At 33.2% G+C, this 18,088-nt stretch overlaps 2 protein-coding genes across 2 annotated transcripts; one reads left to right on the plus strand and one right to left on the minus strand.

Annotated features, from left to right (window-relative positions):
- On the plus strand, nucleotides 308-4,721 carry LOC109358294. The gene is made up of 6 exons (XM_019602449.1): nucleotides 308-869; nucleotides 1,035-1,133; nucleotides 1,617-1,847; nucleotides 2,271-2,373; nucleotides 3,260-3,489; nucleotides 4,246-4,721. The coding sequence occupies exons 1-6, from the start codon at nucleotides 559-561 to the stop codon at nucleotides 4,463-4,465; spliced, it is 1,194 nt and encodes a 397-aa protein (XP_019457994.1). The 5' UTR covers nucleotides 308-558; the 3' UTR covers nucleotides 4,466-4,721.
- Nucleotides 6,036-12,679, minus strand: LOC109358295 (rhomboid-like protein 20). Its single transcript, XM_019602450.1, has 8 exons — nucleotides 12,557-12,679; nucleotides 12,290-12,390; nucleotides 11,139-11,279; nucleotides 10,512-10,578; nucleotides 8,824-8,975; nucleotides 8,625-8,726; nucleotides 7,728-7,850; nucleotides 6,036-6,514 (listed from the first exon to the last, which is right to left on the minus strand). Exons 1-8 carry the CDS (start codon nucleotides 12,579-12,581, stop codon nucleotides 6,347-6,349), a joined length of 879 nt encoding a protein of 292 aa, XP_019457995.1. The 5' UTR covers nucleotides 12,582-12,679; the 3' UTR covers nucleotides 6,036-6,346.

Raw genomic sequence — 18,088 nt, forward strand, 5'->3', positions numbered from 1 at the left:
TAGTGTAAGCATATGATTATTCCCAACTAAGTGTGAACCTTTATATAAAAACTTAGAAAATTATTTGAAAAAAAATGTTGCTATTTAGTATGAAAACCTCTTTTACCACCAATTTCCTAAATCATTGGAGTCTTTTCTAGCCAAAATATGTCTTGATTTTAGCCCTTGAGAACTTATGATTTATAAATTATGGAAATATTTTATATACATCTATCAATTAACTTATAAGCTGTTACTTCTGCAACAAATATATAAGCCATTAATTTTTGATTAATTTTTGGACATGAGAAAGATGATTAAATATGACTAATGTATTAGATCTGAAAATAAGTAAGAATATCGAGCAACCGTAAAAGCTGAAACTCACTCACACCACACATCTCCATTAAGCAAGTGGTGGTAGACGACGGAGGAAGGTGCGGCAGCCGCGGCGGCGGAGGACTGTAATCACTGTAGATCAGTACAAAAATAATTCAAAATCAAATCGAAACTCAAGTTTCACGAGACAGTGTTAAGATGAAAAAGAGTTTGAGGCATTGAAAAAAATAGTTCACAGCAATGGCAATTATTCACAGAAATTCTTCAAACTCGAAAACAACCAAACAACGCAGATCCACAATTCTGATATTCGCCATAACAGTAACCGCCATTGCGATTCTCTTCTTATTCTCTTCTCTCATTTCAACAAATCCATTTTCATCATTCTCAAACCCTAAATCTCATTATGAAGAAGCATGGAATAGTAAGAAATACTTGTATTGGGGTAACAGAATCGATTGCCCTGGAAAACACTGCGATTCTTGCGAGGGTTTGGGTCACCAGGAATCTAGTCTCAGATGCGCACTCGAAGAAGCACTATTTCTTCAAAGGTAGGTTAATTAAAAGTAATTGTCTCATTGAAATTAAGATGCTATGAGAAGAAAATACGAACACGAAAAACAATATTTAATCTCACAAAGCACGCAATTTCATGTGATTTAGTGGGTCCCATGTGAAATCTGCTTATTGTGTTGTTAAAATGAGTGTGTTTGCAGAACTTTTGTGATGCCATCAAGAATGTGCATTAATCCAATACACAATAAGAAAGGGATCCTTCATCATTCCACCAATGGTACTATTTCTACAGATGAAAGGTCAGTTACCTTCGGTTCTCTATGCCGATAATTTTTTGTCATAGTTAGTTAGCACAGGATGGTGATTTTAGGATTCAAACTCTTGACATGTATATAATGTTTAGCCGGGGTTGCAGTACACTTCCATTGCGACTTATCAGTTTTTCCCTTTGAGTAATACATTGATATAGCCTTGCCTAAGTGCATTTAACTGCTTATGCCTTTATTTATAATATGTGTATGCATTTCTAGTATAGAAAGATGTTAGTTAGCCCGATTATTTTACAGGATGATGCTTGTTTATTCAATCCTGGATAGAAACAGAACTGTCATCCATAAGTTGAAGAAACTATTCAATACTTTTTATGTTTCCAAATTATTAATTGCATCCACTTTTTCGTTTAATACTCTTATTTAAGTATAAGGAAGATTATTAAGAGGATATTGCAAAATTCTTGTGATTTTCATAGCGAAATATTTGACTAGCCTTGTTTTCTATGATAGTTGGGCAGCAAGTTCTTGTGCCATGGACTCTTTGTATGACATAGACCTCATATCCGAGACCGTCCCTACAATTTTGGACAACTCAAAAGAGTGGTATCATGTTCTATCTACAAGCATGAAATTGGAAGCTAGAGGAGCTGCACATGTGCAAGGGGTTAGCCGTGTTGAACTTAAGGAAAATAGTCACTACTATAAGTTGCTCATCAACAGAACTGCTAGCCCACTTTCTTGGTAGGTCAGCCAATCATATCCTCCCCCGACCCCATTGTATATTTTCTTTTTGATTCAGAAATTGTTATATCCTATAGACGAGAGAGAATTTCTTAGAGAGGAACTCCTGAGATATCTTGTACAGGTAAACTCCAGAAGTTTGACTCAAGCTCAAAAATATGCCCTAAGCAGTTGATTTTGAAGTTCGTATAACAATTTATAACTAATATTGAGTTGTATATCATGCCTTCAAATTGATGTCATTAGAACATTGATATACTTTGTTGTAATTAATTCTATTAATTAGAGGAATGCTACTAACATTGGTTGCTATATCCTATATGAGAATGTGATGAGTATTATCTTGTATAAGTTCTAAATAGACACTGTTTCTTCTGAAATTTTGTTTATTTTTCTGAGATTTGAATGATGATGATGCTCCAGGTTTGTGGAATGCAAGGATCGAAAAAATCGTAGTGCTATAATGTTGCCATACTCATTTCTTCCCTCGATGTCAGCACGGAAACTAAGAGATGCAGCAGAAAAGGTTCACTTGATACCTAATCTCTTAAAGTTTTTCTTGAAGTTGGTATTTGGAAGCACCTCAAGATTGCATGATTGTCTAGATTCCTCTAAATGTGCATGTTTGTGTATTTCATTTATATGCTCCTCAAGGATATTGTATTGAAGTTTACTTTACAGTTATTCTGGTACAAGAGAAAATTTGTCAAGAGAGTAGTGAAGTGCAACTAGGGAGACAATGAGACATGTGTAAAACAGAAAAGGAAAAGAATGACAAGAAAACAGAAACAATTGAGAATGTAATGAAGCCGCCAGGTGCCTCAGCCCTCTGCTTTTCAGTAATGATCAATACCAGAGCATCAGAGAGAACCTATGACTGCTAAAGTAAAAATCAGTGAGGGTTGAGAGAGATATTGAGTGGTTTGACATCATGAGTTCCTGCTTCATGCAAAAACCAATGAGGAATTTGAGCAATTCACTGTTTGTTTTCTCCTTTATGAGGAACCTAGCTGAGCTTTACCAATTAAATACAATACAAGTGCTTTCAGAAACATTGAATAACGCGATTGCCCTCTCTGAAAATATAATTTTCTTTTCAATTATTCCATGGGTACATGATATTTCAGTCTGAAAGTCCTCGAGTAAGGTTGCACTTGATGATGGATTTTATTGTGATTTATTTTAGCTCGAGTGATAGTTAGGATAAAGTCACTTATCTTGAGGGTGACTTCTGACAAAATTTACGAAATTTATTCATGCAGCCAATGGACGAGTCTCTTTAAATATTATTCTGCAAATTTAAGAAGTTATTATGATTCTGAGTGTAAAATTATGGATTAGTTTGTCGTGTAGCTTTACATTAAAAAACTTTGTTTACACTGTTTAATTTCTGACTAGACTATTTTTCACAGATCAGAGCACTTCTTGGTGACTATGATGCGATACATGTTCGTCGTGGGGATAAAATAAAGACCAGGAAGGACAGATTTGGAGTAGCGAGGACCCTACATCCTCACCTTGATAGGGATACACGACCGGAGTTTATTCTCTGCAGAATTGCGAAGTGGGTACCTGCTGGAAGAACCTTATTCATTGCTTCAAATGAAAGGAGTCCGGGATTTTTTTCACCACTTTCTGTTAGGTAACTAGTCTCATCTGTATACTGCTTCCTAGAAAATTGAAACTGCTGAAGGTATCTTGCTTCTTGCGAATAAAAATATAGATTGCATCATCTCTGTCACAAAAGTCTATCTTGTTTTGGAGGTCTTACTTACTAACGGTAAGGAAACAATAATTAGAACCAGACACGTTAGGCACACACATCTACACACAAAGAAACTTGATCTTTCTCTTAATTCATAATTTTATTTCCTGTTCAGTTCTTTACAATATCTTTATCTGCTTTTTCAGTGGATCGCGTATTAGATCACTTTATTCTGACATTCAACCGCTTACTTGATCATACCTAATAACGTATTAGATCACTTTTTTAGTAAGCTTAAAGCAATGGTAAGGTTGTTACTTAGTAACGGGTACACATCTGTCGTCCCACAAATTGTGCCACTGGATGTACCATTATCTGTGATTGGTCAGAAAAATAATTAATTATTAAAATTTGAATTTAAAAATATTTTTTCAACCAATCATAAGCCGATGGTACATACATTGGCACAACTTATGGGATAGCAGATGTGCACCCCTTAGTGACTATGAGGCCATAAGTTTAAATCCTAGAAACAACATCTCCGCTTGTGGGGTAAGGCTGCGTACATCTACCCTCCCCAGACTCTACTAAGTGGGACCCTTGCGTGTTAAGCCGCCCTTTTTTAATGACTATTATACTCTTTTCTGAAATCAAGCACTGCTACGTTATGTTCATAGTGATTCAAATTTGCAGGTACAGAATGGCATATTCATCAAACTACAGCCATATTCTGGATCCCTTGATTGAGAACAATTACCAATTATTCATGATCGAGAGACTTATCATGATGGGTGCTAAAACATTCATCAAAACATACAAGGAAGATGACACTGATCTTAGCCTCACTGATGACCCCAAAAAGAACACTAAAGTTTGGCAGATACCTGTCTACAATGCAGATAAACCATGTTGACACATAGAACTATAGTATTACTAAAATTTCTCTGTAATCCACCTGAAGTTAAAATACATGTATACCCCTCAAATCTTTAGGAAAGAAACTCTAGGTTTGGGAAAATGAGAAGCTGATTTGTTCATGTATATTATGGTATTTTTTAGAATCAAAATTACATTTATTCATTAAGTGCATGTATTTGATTGTATGTACGAGTTTTGTTCCATAATTGGACTTAATACTTATAGAAGGATGAGCCCCATTAGTAGTTACACAAGTCTATTATGTGAGTTTTTATGTGGTTTTATGCCACATCATATTTTTCTAGGAAAGAAAAGATATGAAATTTCAATTCTATTTTAGGATTATTGTGCAAGTTGTTGTATCATCTTAACTTGCTTGCAATACCCTAATTAGTATTAGAATTAGCATGAAAGTCCGTGTTTTGATGTATGTTATTGAACTTAGCTAGTTTTGATCCATACACTTTTAGGGATCAATTACATGACTAAGTTCCCCCTTTATAGTATGAGTGAATGTTTCTGCTTGATTTCTATGTTTTTGAATTCGACATGGGACCCTTCAAGATCAACAATTGATATATTTTCTTAACATATGATTTTCCTAAACAGTTTTAGTTGTCTATTTTTTAGTCAATGTGATCTTCTAAATGAGTTGATGCCCTTTATGAAAACTTTTATGGAGCAGTTTTATAAGCGTATGCAGAATTTGAATAAATGTTTGGTGAAATAAAACTTTTAAACGCAACTGTTATCTCTATTCTCTGGCCATAAATAAAATTAAAATAAAATAATTAAAATTCATAGAGTTATACAGAAAATATGGTGGAACTAATACATAAAGCAAGCTTAAAGGAAGAAAGAAGAAACGAAACTTTTCTTGGAATGATTAGACACACATTTAGTGGCCAAACTCACATTCTTTTCTTGGAATGATTGAAATTGAAAACAAAGGAAAGTAAGGTTTACCCAATGTTCCAGACGGATTATGAAAATGGTTCCCAATCGAATAAATTTGACACTTTTGGTTATGGTCAAACTTATGGTAACCTATGTCTTGAGATTGTCTAAAACCCTCAAATACTTAACATACTGAAGTAAGTTATCTGATAGGGAAAGAAATTGCAGTAAGAAAAGCTAAGAAATTACTGAATATACTTCATTCTTCATTCATTAAAGGGCCATTTAACGTCCTCTCCTAGACTAAAATATATAATTAAAGGGCTATTTAACGTCGTCTCCTAAACTAAAATATATAATTAAAGGGCGCTATTTAACGTTTACCAGGATTCTTTTACCTTAGATTTGAGTAATATTAGACACTTTGACATCAAGTTTTTATGGTCTATAATTTCTCACCAAATGCCAATTAAATTTCCAAATAAGTTTTGAAGCTGACACTTCCAAAATCAGAATCAAATATGAATTATGTTCACTTCCAATTAAGAACTTAAATTTTATTTAATCATTTTCTGGATAAGGTGAGGTGAGGGTTGGAGATTTAACATGAAGCTTCAAGTAACTATGCTCCATGTGCTTTAAACAATCTGCAATAGAAGAAGCTAGTATGACAGATATATGGTTCATATTTCATAAAATAATATGCATGGTTTCCATATAGTGCTACTATTTGTACAGGCTCCTAATTCTCATTCATCTATCAATACAAGTCCTGAAATGGAATTCTAAAGATTCAACTTAAGGTTAGAAAAAAAATGATCCCCTAAAAGGAGGAACACTTGAGGATGATACCATGAATGCCCCAAGACTCAAAAGTTCACAAAGATTCCTCACATCATAATTACTCAATTTCTGGTACTTCATTGGCATTTTATCTATCAATGCAGCACTCTCATTTATGCAAAGAGCATTTCTTGAATCAGTGGGACTGAGCCTCTAGTAGGATGTTTGTGGCCACATTAACATCATTTCTGGCCTGCACTAGTGCTTGTCTGGCAGAATTCCGGTCAAATCCCATAGAAACAAGGGTAGTGATAGAGTCCTCCGATGGTTCTACTGATGAGGGCATGGGAGCAGGGTAGTTTCTCTGCAACCAACAAATAGTTTTTAGGTCAGACAATAATAATGACTAATTGTGAAAAAGACAGGACACTATACATAGAACACAAAATAGTATGAAACCCAAGAAATGTTCAGAGTATAAAATGACAAATCATTACATCAAATACCGGAGAAACTTTTCAACAAAATCTGTGGCTTACAAAAAAGTCTGGCTGTCCTCTCTTTTCTCCTTTTAAGCAACAATCAATATATAAAATTTCCAAGTCAAATGTGTGCGAGTAAAAAAACCAACTTGCTTCCGTTAAAGAGATCGTTTGGTGGACAGGAAAAGAGACACAAGATATGATAGTCTGTAGCATTTTATTGCTATCAGAATTTGGTTAGTCAGCAGGATAGGATAAAGTTACCATGTTGGTCTATCCTATCTTACTCACCTAATGTATTTTCTATCCTATGGGGAGCTGGGTTAGAAAAGAACAGGATAATATGGTGCAGTTTTCCCCTCCCACACTTGAACACCACCGCCACAACCACTATCACCACATCAATGTGATTATTATCTGGTGTGAACCAAACACTTGAAAAAATAAGAGCTTATCCTGCTCATATCATATCCCGCTCTTATCTCACTCTATCCTATCATGTCCTTCTCCTCTCTCGGCCACCAACTTCATATAAAACAAGCAAATAAAACTAAGACATGGATTAGGGTGAGCACTAATACAAGAGGAAATTACATCGACCTCCCTCGATATTTGGCTACACCAAACACCCTTTTGATTTCACAAGTTAAACTCACCTCCCTTGAAGGCCGATGTTTAAAGAACACTGACAGACCCCAAAAGGGAGATAAGTGGGACTTTTGAAACAAAAAGAATGCCAAGTATTAATTACGTCAAACATCAAGGGAGTTTAGTGCGATTTCCCTTAAATACAACCATGGCAAAAAATCCATATTAATATTATCTAGAAGAGCTTATAATGCACTGACTTAACTAGAGAGAAAATACAGGAACAATAGAAAATGGTTAGATAGAAGCTGCACTAATGCTTATATTAATCTGTATGTGCTAAAAGGGAATTAGCCCTGTTTGTCAGATTGATAAGTATACATCAAGCTGCTAATGTTTGAATAAAAAGCTGATTGAGTCACAAAAATCATAAACACATAGCTCTCTAAGGTATGCAAATCAAAATATCAAACCATAAAAGAGTTATAGGAAAAAAGTAAAACTTGCCTCCATTTGGCGAGCTGGATATGATGGTACATTCCCTGTAACATTTCTTGTTGATGGTGCAGGTGGACTCCCCATAGATGGCAAAGTAATTCGTGAAAAGAATGATGCAATGAACTCTGGGAACTATAAAGTAGGACAACATAATCACAAAAAGGTAATAACAATATCTTCACGATAATCTAATCGCTTGCAGTATAAGGTAATTTGAAATGCTTCCTGCCAAGTTTTAAAAATTTTAAACAGCTAAAATTATGAGACCAAATGATTTATATTTTAGATGCAAAATGTAATTGTGCATGTGACCTCATACAGAAAGTGGCTTAAATAAATCTAAACTAACTATAAGCAATTCATATGTTGATATTGCATGCAGAACTTTGGAAATTTTAAACGGCCACAAGTATGTTATCAAATGGTTAACATTTTATGATTGAAATGTGTGTATACATATACATGCATACAAATTAGTAAACGACTTTATCAATCAGACTACCGAATTATAAGTAACTATTGTCAATCTTGCTCACCAAATTTTTGAAAATTTACACAACCATAAGTGCAGGGTCAAATGGCTGCAATGAATGTTGATTTGAAAAGTATATTTTACATTAATCTTTATATTTGTCGATGAAAGAATGAGTCATAAAGTCGATCTTCCAACCGAAAATCGGGCCGCGACAGTGAATTTCATGAAACATTCACTTAACAAAATGTTATTAATTGTGGTAAGATTGATCTTGATTTACACCAACGCCAATGAATCCTGGTCCTAAATTGTTGGCTATATAGAAGTTTGCATCCACAATAAAGGATTAGTGAATTGCATTTGATCTGAATACTACGTGAATTGCTATACAAAATCACAAAACAAACCTCAAACTGAAGACATAAGATTACCTTTGCTTTGCGGATATAAAAGACATTTGAACGGTACAAGGCACCAGCAAGGATGCCACATATTCCTGGTATGATGGATCTCCTCCATGATGACAAAAGAAGCTATACAATGAAGTAAAATAGCTTTAAGATGGTAAATGATGTAAGATTCACATACACTTAGTAATACATGAACACACATAATCCGAAATTACTTCACCTGGAGTCCTGCTAGATATACGAATGACTTATCAGAGAAGTGAAAACTAAATACACGAAACCGGGTTGAAACTGGAATGTCAAAGAAAAAGGGTATAAATGAAGCAAATATAAGGCCATAAGGTCCAGGAGTGACTAGCTTCGTTGTAGGATCTGCAAAGATTGAACAATCCAACTTTCTAAGTAAGAAAGTCTTGAACACAAGTTACTTCAATTATTTTTTGGCCAGTGCTCCAAACACTAAAGTGCACAAAGCCACACAGTGAGACACATAATAACATCTTAAGTAGTGGATAACAGAATGGGGATCCACAATTTACACAAACTAAATTGATTTATCAAATTCTTATATAATATGTATTGGCTATCTGAGACTGACACCTATAAACGAAAGCAGATCATGCGAGCTAATTCATAAGGGGTTTCCTAAGTTATTATAAATGGCTCTTGACTTTGGAAAAAAGGTCAACATGAACTCTTAGAACTAAAGCATATACAACACGTTTTAGATACTATTCTTAGGTTGAAACTACAGATCTTGAACCCCACGTTCCATGTTTACATAAACATCCCTCACCAGCGCTGGCTTAGAATCCCTAAAAAGCATTCAACTCAAGTACCCACTTACAGAAACGAAGAAAAAAAACAAGTTGACTGTAGGGATTTTGAAATAAATAAGTTATATGATCAAGGCACAGTTCTAGTATTCAATTAACTTTTCCATGTTATTTCTAGGAAGCACTAACACATTTGTTTATTGAGGTGTCTAAGTGTTGAACGTGTTTTCAACACTGACACTCTCCTGATACCAGTATGAGATGCATCAGAGTCCCGCCCCTCATTGGGCTTCCAATTAAAACTATATTTTTATTGGTTCGAATATCCGCCAACACAGCACTTAGCCAACACCTAAAATGGTTAGAAGCTTCAATGACATGGTTGTTTGGTAGATTTCAAAACATCATGACGGGCAAATGGGCATTAGATAGAACAGATTTTTTCTATTTTTTGGGTGCACAAGAAAAGACTAAAAGCAAAGGATAAGGCTTCTATAAACTAAGCTTAAGTGTAAAGTGAGAAAATAAGAGTGCATCAACTCTTAATTAGCTAATGTATTGTAAATTAAGATCTCAATGCACTTTTAGATAATCAAGGGTGTCTACACCCTTGCTTGCGCACTTAAACTCAAGCTCACTTTAGAGGAGCTTTTTCCAAATTTCCAAAGGTGAAAGATATATAGTTCATCCTTTGTTTTGGAATATTTTTTGTAAAGAACCAAATGCTTACATTATAAAATGATGTTTCTTAGTTTTTTCTTGTTGCAAGCCTCATTATAAAAGGAAAATATTCCTTGCTATGATATTAATGGCAGCAAGGGACCATTAACTGTCCCTCATAAATAACCATGCAAACCATATGAAACTAGTCATGCAAAAGGAGGTTCCCTACTATATCTACTTAAACATGTTATAAAGGGTAACCATAAGCTAATTAAAAAGGCTTACCAAAGGCAAAAACAACAAATGGGGAGATAAAAATTTGTCAAGAAGAAAACTAAACAGAGAAGTGGTGATATTTACATGAAAAGAAGTGTAGCAAAAATTATCAAAAGAAAATGCAACATATACAAACCAATTATAAGAAGTTTGAAAGGCATGCCAAGGATCAGTTGAACACGGAGAATAATACCTTTTAAGAGCCCTACGACAAGGACCTCAAACAGTAGTGACTTTAATATGGAGAACACAATAAAAACCTGCATAAGGGGTGCATGCAGATATTTCAAAACCATTCACTGAGAGTAAAACATGTTATCCCTTGTTATGCAAGGTTGTTGTACTATGGTGAGAAATTGAAAATAGCAAACAAGACAGAGGTCGATAAGGTATTCGAAAAGAAGAAGAAAATTGAAAGATAATAACATTAAAAATTTCAACAGTATTTATTATGTAAGAGGGGTCAATAAAAAAACCTAATGCACGAGGCTCCGACTTGGTAGGGTTTGCGGGATTAGATGAACACAATCTTACCTTCGCAAGCGAAGAGGTTGTTTCCAAGATAGGATTTGAACCCATGACCTCCAAGGTCACAAGGCAAACAACCTTATCGTTGCACCGAGGCTCACCCTCTTAGAGTGGACAATGGAAAAGGCAGAAAATTGGTTTAACAATTGCATTTGAATATGCTACGCATCAATCTTAATAAAACATATGCTAATCAATCAATATCATAATTTTCTAATAAAAATAAATTGGTTTTGAAAATAAATCTAGAGATACCTTACAAACTCATGAATTTTAACTTAAAATTATTTACCGAGTATTTGTTGGAACCTATCTGCCTCTCAAAGACCCTGAAATAATATAGAAGATACAGACCAAACATCAACTCTGGTGTCGATGAGAAGGAAAATATGGACCAAATCAACTTCCAAAAGCGAAACTTTCCAAAAATATCCTGCCAGAAAGAGAAGAGTATGGAGTAAGACCAAGACTACATGGTATATGCATAACATGTTCACATTCACGCCTTTGTGAGAGAAGACAAAATGTCAGCCCTTCAAGTATTAATTATATACTATAGATAGTGAAAAAAATATCAGGTGTCAAATTGTCTTAGGTAGTATTTCACAGACATGTCAAAACAAAACGTATACATTCTATCTTTTTTTTGTTTTTATCCACCTGTGTGAAGGAAGACAAAATGTTTGCCCTTTAATCATATACTACTGATAGAGTGTAAATCATCATCAGATGTCACATGGTCTTGGGTAGCATTTGGTCGACTTGTCAAAATAGAACAGAACAAACCATAAAGGTTGTGTTCTATTTTTGCTGTACTTTATAAATAGAACATGCCCAGACAAGAAATTAAAAAAGTAGAACAATTTGTTTCTTCTAAATGGGTTGAAACCAAAACGAATAAAAAAAAGCATCAAGTTCTATACTTCTATCTTCTCATTTTCGTGTGTCAAACACGATAGCTAACTTGGTACTCATTCTCCCACCTGACTTTTTCGTTGACAGCATGATCTCTTATTATAATTCGAAGATAAACGGTGAAATGGATATGAAAGCTGAAATTTTACCACCAAGATCAATCCTGTACTTATTATCACAAATTGACATAGAATACAATAACAACCAAGCCTTTTTCTGTTATATGGACTAAAATTATCATATATATCCTATAATAAGTCATATCCATTAACAATTAAAATCATCTTCTATACCTGGCACATTAAGTAGAACTAAAATTATCGTGTTCCAATTTAAAATAAATCCAAATCTTACTAGATAAAAAAATAACTTTTGAGGATTAATTTAAAATCAGACTTCAAAACCAAATGACTAACCTAACACACATCAAAACCCTAATAAAGAAACACAAATTAATAAAATAAACCATAGGGCTTAATTACATAAAAACTAAATTGAAAAATTAAAATTAAAAAGAAAAATTAGGACCTGATAAGACAATCCAAGAGTATTGAAACGGCCTTGGATCCCGAAGAAAATTGTGAAGAGCGCTGATGCGATGATGAAAGCTCTTGTCACAGGAGCATTTGCTGTTGTAGAATTAAACATTTAAATATCAATACAAATCGAAATTCGAAAAAGATTAAAACTTTGTGACGATAAATAAATAAATAATAAAAAATTGAGGTTAAAGAAGAAAAATAAAACGATGGCGTTGATGAATACAGGATTTGGAAGAGAGAAGAATTTACATACTGAAACCAGATGGACCTCCGTTCATCTTCGCAGTGAAGCAGAAATCAATGAGTTTTCACAGATTTTTTATTGTGTTCTTTCTTCCTTTGCTCTTTCGAGTTTTTCTCTCAGTGATGAAATTATGTTTATGATGAATTTGTGTATTCTTTGATATATTATATTTTAAATGCACTTTATGCTTGTCGACGAATATTTGTGTGATACTACATATTCAATTTTATATATTTTATTTTTTGAATTAAAATGTATTTTTGTGTTCGGTGTACTTTATATTATATTTTATGTGTTTACGATAATGTTTAATTTAAGGTGAGATACGTGGTTAATTAATATATTGGTGATAGTTGCTTAGGATTAAACGAATATTGTGTGATACTACATATTCAATTTTTATATATTTCATTTTTTGAATTAAAATATATTTTTGTGTTTGGTGTACTTTATATTATATTTTTTTGTGTTTACGATAATGTTTAATTTAAAGTGAGATATGTGGTTAATTAATGTATGGGTGGTAGTTGCTTATGATTATATAGTTTTTTTTGTAAAAATTAAATAATGTTTAGGGTAATATAGGAAATGAAAATTACATCAAATGAAGTTATTTCAATAATGTCTTCCTACAATAAATAAATAATGTCTTCCTACAATAAAATTATATATTATATTTAATTATTTTAATAGAATATTTTTAGAAATTAAAAAAAAATTGAACACTATTATAGTTTAGATTACTATATATTGATAATACAAATGTTTATATTGTTAATGCACCGTTAATCATTCATTTGTTAATTATTATTTACTCTCAAATAAAATTAATGCAAATTAATTATAGATAATATATCAATATAAAAATATTTATAGTGACAATGTATAAATATTAAACTCTTATAGTTTTTGTGAGGTAAAGAAATATATTTTATTTTGGTAATATATATACCTGCCATATTAGTAGGCATATACATATCTCGAGGATGTGTTTGTTTGTTGGATATATTGCTGCTTATTATAATCTAAAAATTAGTGAAATAATCTCAATCAAACCTGAATTAAAGGATTGATTCTTTTATTATACAATGAGGAAAAGCTGTTTAAAAGAAGAAAAAAGATGTATTTATTTTTTAAATGATCTAGTTGGTTAAGATCTGAATTAAAATGTGTTTATTATTATTTTGAAGAGGAATATTTTTCATAAAAAATACATGTAGGTTCGGTTAAATATGTATGTTGAGGGATTTAGTTTGAGTTGGATAAGTTTCAGTTCAGTTTGTTGTGAAGATTGAGTTAATAAAATTGTTTAGAAAATTTTGCTTATAAACTAGATGATATATATAAAATGAAAAAAAAAAATACTTATAAGTTATAATTCACTTTAAAGAGCTCACAAATTTGGACTTATTCCGCGGAGGTTTATGAACGAGTTACTTTAAGAAACATAATCAAGTAACTTTTTTTAAATATGTCACCCTATTTTCTTCCCAAATACGCAACAAGTTCAAGTTTTGAAGATAGAACATTGAGATGTGTTGTTCCTAAAGCAATGAGGACCAGAGGAATGTTGAATATTTGCCTTTTAAAGTTTAAACTACACAAAAGTGTTGTTTGAGTTTGTTGATGCAAATTGCTAGAATCTTCTTAACCTATTATATATTTTATTTTAGAGAATTTAAATATCATTTTTTTTTAGATATGTTTTTTATTATAATTTTTTTATAGTGGGTATATTTTATAACTTTTTATATTGAGTGTACTTTATATAATATATTTTTTTTGCCTTTATTAAAATATCTAAATTAAATTAATGTGATATGATCATTACCTAGGATTATATCGTTTTTTTTTGTAGAAATTAAAAAATGTTAAAGATAAAATAGAAAAATATAAATTATACCACAATGATTGTTACATAATATTTTGGCTTTATATTTATATTTATATATATATATATGTTTAATTTTATATAATTAAAATGTCATTCAGTTATGTCATGTTCATAATTCATTTATCATATTTTATGTTATGTTCACTTCAAATTACTCTGAAAGTTAACAGATGAAGCATTAATTTACGTTGACATGCTCATAATTTATAAAAACTATGAAATTATAAATTGTGAAGGGTAAAATAAATAAATACAAACTACACTATGAGTAGTTATTTTAAGTTTTCCATTAAGAAGGATAAATATTATAGATATATATTGGTTGGTTCGTGAATAAATCAAAATTCTTTGGTCCTAGCATTTGCTACAAATGAGTGTTAATTTTCTCCTAACATGCGACCCACTTCTAATTAATATATTGTGCTCTCTCAGTTATATACCTAAGTGGTCATGGGCAGTTTTGTTAACAATCTATGTTGCTGAGCACAATGAAACACATGATTTAGAGACTTATAGCTTGGTCCTTCCATCTGTGTCTTCAGATTTCATGCAAGCCACACAGGCCTCGCACATGTAATGCACAATATGTTAAATTTTTAGTTTGAGAGAAAGAGATGAAAAATGCACACTTGCTATCTTTATTGAATTTGTGACTCAACCAAAAGAATCATGAGTCAATGAATCTCTTCATGAAGAAGAAGATAATTTATACTAAAAAGAGAAAGCACTTAAACTACCATAACTACCTAACAAACTAATGAGGAAACTAACAACTAACAAACCAGAAAAGGAAATGAGCTTATGATAAAAGGCCCAATTACAATAAACATAAAAAGAAAAGAAAGAAAATAAGGAGAAGCCCAAGACTTTCATCTTCTTTAGAAGAGGCATGTACTAGAGAAGCATAGAAGGAAAATGTTGTAGCTTAAGATGTATGAAACATGTTTTAACATCCTCCCTCAAGTTGTGACAAGTTTGACTGTGTAAGTCATGAAGTTCCAACTTGTGAATGAATGTCTGGAATGTTTTGGGATGGAAAGGCTTTGTAAAAGCATCGACCAGTTGCTCTGATGAAGAAATAGGAAGTAAATGAACCAAACCTTGTTGAATCTTTTCTCACACCACATGGCAGTCGATCTCAAAATGCTTTGTGCGTTCATGGAAAACCAGATTATGGACTAGGTAAATAATAGAGTGGTTGTCACAGTAAACCGAAATTGGAGGCTTAAAAGGTAGGTGGAGATCATTGAAAATATATTGCAACCATTGAAGTTTAGAGACAAGGATTGCTAGAGCTCAGTATTCTGTCTCAATGGATGATCTGCTTACTGTATTATGCTTCTTGATCTTCTAAGATATGATTGATGAACCGAAGAAAATGCAAAAACCAGTGAGAGATTTCCTTGTGTTTAAGCAGGATGCCCAATCGGAATCTGCAAAGGCTTTCAATGTTAAATCAGAGTTTGAGGGGGGGAAATAAACCTTGAGCATGGGAAGTTTTTAAGTAATGAATAACTTTTAATGCAGCTTTAAAATGACAATCCACAGGGTGTGCCATATAAAGGCTAAGTTGTTGGACAACATATGAAATATCTGGCCTTGAAATATTGAGATAAATAAGTCTTCCTACTAGGCGTCTATAGGATGAAGGGTCATGATAAGGGGATCTCTGATTCATTTGGATTTTGATGGATGGATCGAAAGGAATTGTAGAAGATTTTGCAGCTAGGGAACCACAATCTTCAAGGAGAGATAGATTATATTTTCGTTTGTTTAGGTGGATTCCTGACTTTGATCTAGCAATTTCAAGACCTAAAAAGTATATAAGGGAGCCTAGATCTTTGATTTTGTAGGTTTGATCAAGAATGAGTTTGACAAACAAAATTTGTTCAATGTCATTTCTTGTAAGAGCTAAGTCATCTACATATATTAAGATGGCAGTGAAGGAGTTAGCAGAGGACCTGTAAAGAGAGCTTGATCAGTCTGAGAATGGGTGTATCCTAAGGAAATGAGTTTAGTAGAGAGGGTAATATGCCATTCATGGCTAGCTTGCTTAAGGCCATATAGGGATTTGTTTAGCTTGCAAACTAGAGAAAGATCAGAGATGATTAGGCCAGAGGGAGGTTTCATATAGACCACTTGATGAATATCCCCATGGAGAAAGACATTATTTATGTCTAATTGTTCTGGGTGCCAAGAATGAGCAGTAGCTAAGGCAAGAATAAGCCTAATTGTTGTAATTTTAACAACAGGGGAGAAAGTCTCAAAAAAATCTACCCCTTCCATTTGTGTATATCCATTGGCAACTAATCTTTCCTTATATCTCTCTAAGGTGCCATTAGCATTGTATTTAATCTTGTAAACCCATTTGCATCCTACTAGAGTCTTGTTAGGGGGCAGAGGTTCTAAAGTCCAAGTATTATTGAGGGTGAGATCTTGAAGCTCTTCTTGCATAACATTCTGCCACTCTGGGATTTGAGAGGCTCGTTTATAAGATTTTGGTTCAGTATGACTAGAGATATTTAGACAAAAGTGTTTATATTGAGCAAAACACTTGTCATATGTCAAAACAAAAGACAAATGGTTTGCAATATCAGAGTGAACAACAAGAATAGTAGATGAAATAAGGTTGCAATGATAATCCCTTAAGTGTGATGGAGGTTTCTTAGGCATGAGAGATTGTCTAGTAGGGATAGTAGGTGTAGTGGTTTGTGTGGGATGAGTTGAAGGTATGTTTGTAATTGTGGGAGGTAGAGGAATGCTAGTATTATAGAGGTGAGGTATAGGGGTGTCTAATATAGGAGGGGAAAGATTAGCAGAGAGTTTGCAAGTCTCTGAGGTGGTATTGGTAGAAGAATCACTGAAGAGAAAAAATGTTCATAAAACTGGACATTTCTATAGAGGAAGAGAGTGCGGGATAGAAGGTCATAAAGAATGTAGACTTTGGTACCATCCTTAAAGCCTAGGAAGACTGCTTTTCTAGCTCGGTGATTGAATTTAGTTTTGTGAGATTGGATAGTTGTGGCATAAGCTAGACAACCAAAGATCCTAAGATTGTCTATGGAAGGCATAATATTATATAGGGTTTGGTAGAGACTTCTGTTTTTAAGAAAATGGGTTGAAAGTCTATTTATTAAATGGACAACATGTTGGATAACAAATTTCCAAAAGGTAGAGGGTAAGTGAGCCTGGAAAAATAGGGCTCTAGCAACATTAAGGATGTGTTAATGCTTTTTTTCAACAACTCCATTTTGTTGTGGAGTTTCAACACAAGTTCTTTGATGAATGATTCCCTTTGAAGCAAGGAAATCATGCATCAAGAATTAAACTCCATTATCACTTCTCAAACATTAAGTTGAGTATGGAATTGTGTCTCAATGTAGGACACAAAATGGATAAGTTTAGGCGTAGTGGAAGCTTTAGTATCCATCATGATAACCCAAGTAAATCTGCTAAAATCATCTACCAAGGTCAAGAAATATTTATGACCAAACAAGGATGGGATGGAGTAAGGACCCCAAATGTCAGCATGGAGTAATTGGAAGGGTTTCATGCTCTTAGTGTTGATCTGAGAAAAATGATGTTTTCTTTGTATTGCTAAATGACAGATATCACAAGGCATATAAGAATTGTATGTAGTGTGAGTA

This window comes from Lupinus angustifolius, chromosome LG10 (assembly GCF_001865875.1).
Source record: "Lupinus angustifolius cultivar Tanjil chromosome LG10, LupAngTanjil_v1.0, whole genome shotgun sequence".
NCBI lineage: Eukaryota > Viridiplantae > Streptophyta > Magnoliopsida > Fabales > Fabaceae > Lupinus > Lupinus angustifolius.

What these genes read in the sequence shown, in the direction of transcription:
- LOC109358295 (XM_019602450.1), bottom strand. Translation starts at nt 12,581, where the DNA reads ATGAACGGAGGTCCATCTGGTTTCA. An exon ending in TTTATATCCGCAAAGCAAAG is followed by an intron (nt 7,851 to 8,624) that starts GTAATCTTATGT and finishes CCTACTTTATAG; the next exon opens with TTCCCAGAGTTCATTGCATC. An exon ending in ATCCAGCTCGCCAAATGGAG is followed by an intron (nt 6,515 to 7,727) that starts GCAAGTTTTACT and finishes TGTTGGTTGCAG; the next exon opens with AGAAACTACCCTGCTCCCAT.
- LOC109358294 (XM_019602449.1), top strand. Translation starts at nt 559, where the DNA reads ATGGCAATTATTCACAGAAATTCTTCAAACTCGAAAACAACCAAACAA. An exon ending in ACTATTTCTACAGATGAAAG is followed by an intron (nt 1,134 to 1,616) that starts GTCAGTTACCTT and finishes TTTCTATGATAG; the next exon opens with TTGGGCAGCAAGTTCTTGTG. An exon ending in ACTGCTAGCCCACTTTCTTG is followed by an intron (nt 1,848 to 2,270) that starts GTAGGTCAGCCA and finishes ATGATGCTCCAG; the next exon opens with GTTTGTGGAATGCAAGGATC.